Below are 10,103 nucleotides of genomic sequence, written 5' to 3'. Positions count from 1 at the left end.
GTGAAGAAAGCAGTTCTCAAAATGCAGTTGGTTTATTTATTATACATGGGCAATCGCAGTTCATGACACTTTCTAATTACCCAAAGCAGTACCACATGTAGCGTCGCCAAAAATGTACCCATTTCTCCTTAAAATTTCAGATTTGCATTTATTTCAACCCTTTATCATTTGCTTTTATGGGATTTCAGATCAATTATTGAGGCACAGAGAATTTTGAAATATCCAAAAACAATATAACTATACAAATAGTGTTGGATTTCTGGTATAAAAATACGTTCTAAGTGCTATACACACTTTAATACTGTCACTGCGTAGGCATTATCATATTTATCAGTGTCGTTTCGTGCCCTGATAAGTGTGTTAACACTTCCAACGTCCATGTTCACAAGCCTAGGTCGGGTGTAAGGTAATAAGGGAAATAAGCAAAACAGAATGACGTCGATCTCTGTTCAAGAGGATCGTCCATAGCTAACACTCCAATGTAAAAATCAGACATTTTGACAATAAATATCCCATGGATGAAACAGACACGTTTGCACAGACTTCCATAGACAACAAAACCTTCAAAATATTAAAATAGGCAGTTCAGCTTCACAGCTTGTGGATGGTTTTCGCTTTCTGCACACTATAACGCCGGAAAAGAGAGGGAAACACATTCTGTGTATGCATTTGTAAATACTGAGACACACATCTCACCATCAAAAGTGGCTGAACTACACCAGTGTTTTCAGTCTAACAATGTACAACTGTGCAACAACATCAAAAGGCACCTGCAGGAGATTTAGGTAGAAAGTAAAAGGTCACCATTGAAACTATGGCAGAAATGGTATCCCTGACATTTGCAAACTCTACTTCTATCAATGATTTATGAGGAACTATAAACACTTTTAGGGACAATTGAACAAACTTGAAAGGGACCCTACAAACTCTATTGGGTCAAAGGAAGTCACTAGTCCGTCACTATGAACCAGCAACTGTGTCATATAAAAGATGATTTGGGAAAAAATAATTGGCTGTCAAAATAATTATAAAATGCATCATAAACAATCTACTTCTGACAATTTGCTAACTCTACAACATCTAATTCTGGTCCTCTACCACTAAATAGATCAACACAATCAAATGAAATTGACATAATGGATACTACATAAGTTTTACACAGACTGAGAATGTATATACTAAGAATTTAGAACACCCCATAACCGTCTCCACGGGTTGCCACGGCGAAGGCCGGATAGCCCTCGTAGGTAGTGTATGCTGTCAGGTCCTGGCCCAGGGTGACAGCCTGTTTGAGCTGGGAGGCAGCTACTGAGGCTGAGGTGTTCCCTATTGTGTAACCTGCAGATCAGGAGAAATGACATACATTTAAATGGTTTAACCTCATATCTTACTGTTATTGTGTCTGTCTGATACGTTTTTTTTTCTAGAACCTATCACAAACTAGCACTTGCCAGAATATGCCATTAATGAGGTTCCAGGATGGCACTAGAACCCAAAGTCTTACTGACCTTTGGGGGAGGCAGGTAGCCTAGTGGTTAGAGTGTTGGGCCTGTAACCGAAAGGTTTCTAGATGGAATCCCCGAGCTGACAAGGTAAAAATTGGTCGTTCTGCCCCTGAACAAGGCAATTATCCCACTGTTCCTAGGCCGTCATTGTAAATAAGAATTTGTTCTTAACTGACTTGGCTTGTTAAATAAAGGTTAAAAAAAAAGTAAATTACAACATACCTGGGAATGCAGCTACTGCTGCAGATGAGGCCTCAGCGCCCTCTGTCTGCAGCCCCAGGGTCTGCAGGGCATGCTCCGCAGCATGAACCTTGGCCTCATCCACAGCAGTACACAGCTTGGCTGGGGTGAACGGATGCCTGGAGGAAAGGAGGGAGAGAAGGTTAAAGAAGTTGATGTTGTATGTATGTATGTAAATGGTATGTAATAGAAGAGCCCAGACACTTGCTCTTTTTGCGATTTCACTTGGCTTTAGAAATTGACCCCCACTAGCGATAGACTTCCTCATGCTTATTCAGCGGATGTGTCATTACAATCTTTATCCACAACGTTATATTACATGTTGTGTGACTCGAGCTATAGCAGGGGTGGGCAATTCCAGTCCTTCGAGGGCCTGATATGGTGTCTCAGTTTTACCCCAGTTCCAGCTAACACACCTGACTCCAATAATCACCTAATCATGATCTTCAGTTTAGAATGCAATCTGATTAATCAGCTGTGTTTGCTAGGGATCGAGAAAAAGTGTGACACCAATCAGGCCCTGGAGGACTGGAGTTGCCCTCCCAGGAGCTAGAGCCTACCTTTCTGTGTGCTCATGCGCGAGCTACACGGAAGAAGTATCGCTCGAGTCGCATGCGCCACATGCCTGACATGGAATATAACGCTGCGGATAAAGTTGGGAATGACACAATTTCATGTGTACTACATCTAAAGACCTGCATCGCTATACTGAGAGCGTTGCCGTTTCTAAAATGACAATGTTTGGGTGTTTTTGGAGTCTTTGCTCATGTTTTATCTGTGCCCTTGCAACTTCTTAACGAGCACGAAGAGTTTTATTGCTGTTGGATTACTTCTCAAAACCAAGTGGTATCGCAAAGAAAGTGTTTGGGCACTTCTGTAACATGCAATTTACATCCAAAACACAGATTTGGTAAAAAAAAATAATAATTTAAAAGTGAACTTCTTTATAAGGTTATGTTATCCAAAGGGGTCCTTCGATATAGGAAGCCACTACTGAAAACATAACTGATGTGTACAGTAGACTCCAAAGTATGGCTGTGTTTCTTACACATTAGGGTATTGGGTGGCCAGAGCCGGAATGGTGACTTTGTAGAGGAACAGTTGCCTTTGATCAAGTCCAATGGCAGAGTGAAGCTGATAAACTGGCTGCCCCCAGTTGTTCTTCTGACACACATCCTCCAAGATCTGGAAGATGGTATACGAATCAACACATATCCATAGATCAATCAATGATATGACATTGTTTTTCTGCAACATTCAATTATTGAGGGAGCAGAATTCTGAATACCTTATTTAGGGATAATAAGTAAGTGTGTGGGTGCGTGTGTGTGTTTGTTGTTGTTCCTCATCATGCAGTTCTCATGCATTGCCTCGTCCGGGAGGTGTGTACCTGTGGCGCATGTTTGATACCGGGAGGCTTCATAGACACAGGGTTCATGGGCGTGAGCTCCATGCCCGGCAGCAGGTCAAAGAGCTTGTCGTCGGGGTGCTTGTCTGTCTTTAGTTGGTAGGTGGCACAGCCTCGGCCTACACCTGCGTAGGCAAGGTATCCGCGACCACCCATTCCGCGCACCCCCGCTGCCCCTACAGGTACATTCATGTAAATTTCTAGGAATGCAAGAAGGCATTAAATCCAATCAAAATCACCAGAAATCACCTGGGGGCCATCAAGACGATGTAAACACTGATTATGGTGTCATCCAGGCCGGCACAGTACAGCGATTCTCATTTTCACCACTTAAAGCTGTGGCGTTATTTCGATTTTGATTTTTGGTTGGTCGTCATTCATTTCAATGATTCCATTTTCAACATGTTCAATTCCCCCCAAATCCAACTTAATTGAATGATCGCACTTGTTATACTAGACTGTAATATGCAGCCATGGAGAGCACATTTTGAATGACAGTCAGACATCCCAAATCTCTTACTACTATAAATAAAGCAGTACAGCAAAGTGCTAAATGCATGAAAATGGGTAACTTATCTCTGTTAGGAGATCAAACATAGACATAAATGAAAGAAAATACACTGTATCATTGCAAAATGTGTATTTGGCTCCAGCCTCATTTGAATGAACTATTTTAGAACATGCTGTTGATTAAAACCATTCATTGCAATTTAGACCAAAGTCATTTCAGTTGAATCTTTCAGTGAAGTGCTGATGTTGGAATCTACCCATCGAGGCTGGTTGGATTTGGATCTCTCAAGTGATTATAGCAGATACCATTGATCAAGTCAGGTACTCAAAGACAAAGATTGATAGTTCAATTGTGTCTCACTGATTGTTTGTGGAGAGGAAGCAGAGAGAGGGTACCCACCTCTAACCGAGGGTGTGCGCACCAGGCCACGGCCACCCACATGCCCCTTGGCACTGGGGAAGCGGAACTGATTAGGAATAGCAGCATATGCCTGTGGGGCGTAGAACACTGGGGCACCAAGGTAGGCTGCTGAGGGATCATACACCTGGCCCAGTGTGTAGGTGTACTCCCCCTGGAGCAGGGCCCCACCGCGGCCACCTGTACCCCGGGTGTAGCGCACGTAGTTGTCCTTATCCACCGGCTTGGCCAGGGTCACCTCCACAGGAGAGCCATCCACCAGCTAGGGGAGGAGTTGACATTTAGGAACTGTTCAGTGTAGAGGACAGTTGTGTGGCTGGATCGTGCATTGTTGTGTGATGCTGCTTGGTTCTGTGTTTGTGAATTTGATTCCCACATGTGTTGCATGTATTGATATTGCGCGTATGGTTAACTGGGAGTCACTTTAGATAAAAGCACGTGTCGTCATAACATTACATGTCCTGGGATGGACCAGTGCGAGAGAGAGGCCCGCGAGCGAGAAAGTGTGAGAGATTATACCTTTCCGTTCACTGCATCCATGGCGCTTATCGCGTCCTCTCTCTGGGTGAAATGGACAAAGGCGTAGTCTCTGATTTTCTTCACTCTCTCTACAGCACCTGTGGATCGTTAACATGCATCTGCTTATCAACCCCATTACAACACACTCCTATACAGAAACCCAAACGTGACACACTCTCCGGCTGTACTGTAACTGAACCTGCCTGGTTTGATACTGTTGAACTCCTTCTCGATGGTCTCTTCTGTAGTAGCCAGCATCAAGTTCCTCACATAGAGAATCTTCACCGTTGCCATGGTGTCCTCGTCCACTTCCACTTCAGGCTCCGCCCAGTCCACGGCGATGGCGTGTCCCCACAGCTGGATCCTCCCTGGGGAAGAAGATCAGGAAGTTCAACGTTTCAGCCAATCAGCCCACCCAGAGTCATAAGACGCAAATTGGTTTTCACAGTCAAAAGTCTCAAAGTTATCATGATCCAATATGATACACTATATCCTTCCATAGGATTATGTGACAATGATGCTGTTTTTAGACTGACTGACTGACTGATTCTCAGTACTATGACTGTTAATTGTATGAAATAAGGGTCCAGTACCTGGTAATAGTTTCCTTCTGGCCATGGCTGCAGCGCGGTGACTGTCGTACTCCACAAAGGCGAAGCCCCTGTTCTTGGTCTTGTCCGCAGCACTGGGGTAAACAATCACCTCCAACACCCCATCTGTCACTTTCTTCATCTCCATCAGGATCTCCTCTCTCTTCTTGGATTTGGGGATGCCCCCCACAAACAAACGACAGTTATCCACACTGGCACACACTCCTAGGAGTCTTCCGTTCCTGGAGAGTAAACAGATTGAATTGAATGGGAAGATTGATTTAGTTTGTCAACGATGTACACAATGAAATCCGATATCGTTGCTGTATGCTGATGAAGAGAGTGTTCGTAGTCCTGCAATGAGTTTTCCATGACTCAGGCATATGTTTCTGGTAGCTGACCATTAGGCGACACAGGGCTTTTTCTCCATTTCATTTCCTTGTGTCATGTGATTGCTTACCTGATTTCATAGTTATTGAGCTGTTTCATGGCGGTCTTAGCTTCATTTTTGGTGGTGAAGGTAACAAATGCATATCCCCTATTATTGCCGTTGAAGTCCATCATCATCCGAACCTCATAGATCTTCCCAAACTGTGAATAGAAAGGGGATTTATTTTTAAAACAAGGACATACAACAGGTTACACTTTGGCAACTGTTTTAAGTGGGCAAACATCTCTTACTTTCTCACACAGGGGGACCAGCTCATCCTCAAAGAGGTCCCTGGGTAGCTTCCCTACAAAGATCTCACTGCCCCTCTCTGGGGGAGGGCCTTCCCAGGCTGGAGGGGGCCCGCCGTACCTCCTCTGACCATTCTCCTGTGGACACAACTGGAATGAGTAACCAATAGCACAGGTTTCATTCCGAATGAGAGATTTGAGCATTCATATAGAAATCTCCCTGATATCTTCATTTGGTATGATCTTGTAGTTGTGCACAAATTGCCCAGACAATCCACATAGCAATAAAGTATGAGCTGTAGAAGCACCAATCAAATTCAATTGCCAGGGGCCAGACTGCAGCAATAACGGCCGAAGGGATCCGGTCGTTTGTCTCTTCCACCACAGGGTGGTGCCCCATTATCACTTGTCATGACCGAGGCCTAGCGAAAATAGGTTTGAAGCTGATGGATAGGCGACGGATTTGATCAGAGCCCCACTTCCTCACATCACACACAAACTCCCTAAAGAAGGATGACTTTTGTGCGGGGGCCATATGATAGTATCCAACACTGTGCATTGGTCATATACTGGGTGAAAGCCCTAAATGATTGGGGTCTGGTTCCTACCTGCAATAACTGGTATCCCGTGCGCTGAATGAGTGCACGCAGCGGCACCTCTTTCTGCATGCCCGTCAGTCCATCCCCGGATTTTTGATTAGATTCCATTGAGAGCGATTGTCAGCAATAAATCAGCAAAATTAGGGGTGCTCACTGAAATTAAATCACAATGCAGAACACATCAGTGACAGCGCTGAACAACCCATACAGTTACCCGACTGAACTGGAGCTCAGTAGGTCACCAAATCACACTGTTACCATGCCTGAGCCTTCTTTTGTTACTATTTTCACTTTTTAGGCATAAACTCTTGAACTGGTTCAGACCTTCGGTAATGGATTCCACATATAGCAAAACAATTGTGCTCTGTATTGTGGGATACATTTGCTCATAAGTACACTTTAGCCTTTACAGAATGATTGCCTTTACAGAATGATTGCCTTTACAGAATGATTGCCTTTACAGAATGATTGCCTTTACAGAATGATCAAGTATGATTTTGGCTGGCACCTCCAACATGTACTCAGCTGTTGTGCACTAATGCCATTGCTCCATGTCATGACGACATGTAGAGAGAAGCCTATTTCATTCAGTTCCCCGTCAAGGACAGCTATGTAATTATTAACGAAACTCAGCCAACCACAGGAACAGCAGACCCCCACTGAGGCCCCTTTTGTCTCAATCTATTCCACCCCACTCTCTCACACTTATGTACTGTCACATAAGACATACGTGAAGTATTTATGCAACAGCTTTGAATAAGGGTCCCTTAATCAAGCCTTTTGATTTTCAATGGCCAATCACAAGACACAAGACGCCCAACACTAGCACACTATAGGCTACTTCAAGATAATCCCCTTTTGTTGGTAAGAGGTTGATTAACTCATCAGGAAGATACAGTAAACAGGCAACTCTGAGTGTTGCAATCATTTCCATCCTGATTGTCTCTGTTTCTTTCTACACGTATGGATCAAAGAGAGGCCTGCTAGTGACGACAAGGCTCCACTCAGAAGGGGTCAAAGGGTACGTGAGGGGTGACGGCCACTCAAACGATCTTCAAACGTTCTCAAGTGCCAATCGTGACGGAAATTATGATATCATGCACACACTGTCTTTTTCACCTTGAAATGTTTCCAAATACAGTCAAGCCAATCTCTCCTTTAAGAAAGTGAATTCTGCCAACACACACAAGCCCACAGATGTCTTTGTTTTCACAGTTCACTCCTCATCACTCTCCTCAACGGCTGTCTGGAAGGCTTTGTTGTAAATGTCAAGACACCAGGCAAAATATGAAATGCTGGAGTAGACCTGCTCTCGAGTCGAGCACCGTCAGTCAAGCCAGAGGTGATATGGTTTCACTCTCTCATTTCAGATTTCAGATTGTTTGTTCACACGGTCATCAGTAACAATACTGGGACCCAGGTCATTTATTTGAATCTGTGAATTCAGTATTAGCTGCCATTATGATACTCTCCAGGCCGGTGTCTAGAGAGATGAGTTATTGCCTAATCATTCACTGGCACAACATTAGCGTAGGCAGCCAGCCATGGCAACATCACTCTTCTATTCCCTGACCAAGAAACACCTTCAATGAATCTCTACTGTCAAATATGAGGTATTGGGTTACGCGGGTGCCACTTTAAGCCTAGGTAAACACCTGGGGAGGAAAACGGTCTTTAGGTTCTATTTCTGTTCTGGGTGGCTTGGAGAGAAGGCGTTGTTATGAGGGTAGGCCCTGAGTGGACATAATACCACAGAACTCCATTACAATCTCTCTCTCTCTCTTATTCTCACTCTGTCTGGGGCTCTCTTCACGATAGCCTGGTTACCGTTTGCGTAAACAAGATAACTAGATGGAGGCTTATCTGGCAGTGATCAGTACCTGCTTTTAGTAGCTTTGTTGACTGAGACTAAATACACACAGGGCTGAAGGCCACTGGGTTGGCCGCTGTTGCTGCTGGAGAAATGAGTCCAATAAGATTTATAATACAAATGATATCAAATAGTTCAGACTCATTTCCCTTTTGGAGTCATTAGTCACACGTTTTATCAATTATCTTTTCTTTTGAGATAAGTCTCCTTTAATGTTTACTGGGTTATTATGTGTTGTTTCTACTGGACGTCGAATTTAAAATGGAGCTATGACTAAGGTCCCATATGTTCATTGTAATCTAGCCTACCATACCTTACGTGGTATGTGGTAGGAAGTGGTAGGTGTATTTAATAGGATTACATTTCAGTTGAAAGAGCTACTGTTAATCCGTTTGTCTTATCTGAAACTGTAAGTGCCCTACTGTGAATACTATGCCCTTACTGTCCTAGAATCAATTGACAAATAAAAATGATAGACCGGCTACAAAAGTATAAACGACTGAATTAAAATGACTATTTCAAACGTGGCTTTTCCCCGCCAGTCATGTCACACATGTGACACCTTCAACATCAACAAGATGAACAGAAAATGACACCCCACTGGTTGAATCAAAGTTGTTTCCAAACATCTACATGAAACCATCTAACCATGCCTGCCTCCTGCTTTCTTACCTCGGCTGTGTCCTCAGAACCATACGAGTCACCCAACACAACATTTGACTACAGTTGATCAGTTAGATCTGTCACATGAAAAATATCCTCAGTGCTAAGCTCCCCTCTTCAAGGGGAGCCTTTTCTTTTTTTTTTTTACAAGACTCCAAAGTAGCAGACACACAACCAGGAAGAGTTAGGGAGCTAAGCTTACCTGAGCAATTCCAGAGATCAACACCCGGAAGACTCAGTCCTTCATTCTGGGGAATTTAGCAACGTGTCACTGGGGTGATTCTGTCATCACATCATATCAAACTCCAAAGGTTCACTGTCCCCCAGCTGCTTTATGAGCCTGCAGGGTTAAACTTTAACCAACCCTATCTCTCTCTCTGCCTCCCTACCTGCAGAGAGAGGAGCCCTTTGACCAGGGACAACAAGATCATGGTGCTCTCAGACAGACACAGACTCACTGCTCACTTAACTAAAACACCACATTATATACTCTCAAGTCAACATGAATATTTTTTGTCATATTAAATCACGGTATTAACTATAACTTTTGACTCAAGAATGCAGTAGCAGTCAAAAGTTTGGACACGCCTACTCATTCAAAGGTTTTATTTTATTTGTACTATTTTCTACATTGTATAATACTAGTGAAGACATCTAAATTATGAAATGACATATATTATGGAATCATTTAATAACCAAAAAACATTTAAACAAATCAAAATATATTTTACATTTGAGATTCTTCAAAGTAGTCACCCTTTGCCTTGATGAAAACTTTGCACAATCTTGGCATTCTCTCAACCAGCTTCACCTGGAATGCTTTTCCAACAGTCTTGAAGGAGTTCCCACATATGCTGAGCACTTGTTGGCTGCTTTTTCTTCACTCTGCGGTCCAACTCATCCCAAACCATCTCAATTGGGTTAAAGTTGGGTGATTGTGGAGAACAGGTCATCTGATGTAGCATTCCATCACTCTCCTTCTTTGTCAAATAGCCCTTACATAGGCTGGAGGTGTGCTGAGTCATTGTTATGTTGAAAAACAAATTATAGTCCCAAAAAGTGCAAACCAGATGGGATGGTATATCATTACAGAATGCTGTGGT

At 43.3% G+C, this 10,103-nt stretch overlaps 1 protein-coding gene across 4 annotated transcripts; it reads right to left on the bottom strand.

Annotated features, from left to right (window-relative positions):
* Positions 1–22: 22 nt before the first annotated feature.
* Positions 23–9,357, bottom strand: LOC110498979 (APOBEC1 complementation factor). 4 transcript variants are annotated; one of them, XM_021575742.2, is made up of 12 exons: positions 9,203–9,357; positions 6,477–6,620; positions 5,872–6,006; positions 5,651–5,781; positions 5,194–5,432; positions 4,804–4,968; positions 4,601–4,698; positions 4,064–4,343; positions 3,136–3,353; positions 2,794–2,930; positions 1,728–1,864; positions 23–1,338 (listed from the first exon to the last, which is right to left on the bottom strand). In XM_021575742.2, the coding sequence occupies exons 2-12, from the start codon at positions 6,573–6,575 to the stop codon at positions 1,187–1,189; spliced, it is 1,791 nt and encodes a 596-aa protein (XP_021431417.2). In that variant the 5' UTR covers positions 6,576–6,620; positions 9,203–9,357; the 3' UTR covers positions 23–1,186. The 4 variants fall into 4 exon arrangements, with proteins under 4 accessions (XP_021431417.2, XP_021431419.2, XP_021431418.2 ...); XM_021575744.2 differs by having other exon boundaries at positions 3,136–3,329; XM_021575743.2 differs by lacking the exon at positions 9,203–9,357 and adding an exon at positions 9,010–9,179.
* Positions 9,358–10,103: the final 746 nt, after the last annotated feature.

This window comes from Oncorhynchus mykiss, chromosome 20 (assembly GCF_013265735.2).
Source record: "Oncorhynchus mykiss isolate Arlee chromosome 20, USDA_OmykA_1.1, whole genome shotgun sequence".
Lineage (NCBI taxonomy): Eukaryota > Metazoa > Chordata > Actinopteri > Salmoniformes > Salmonidae > Oncorhynchus > Oncorhynchus mykiss.
This window is presented reverse-complemented; position numbering and strand designations above follow the sequence as displayed.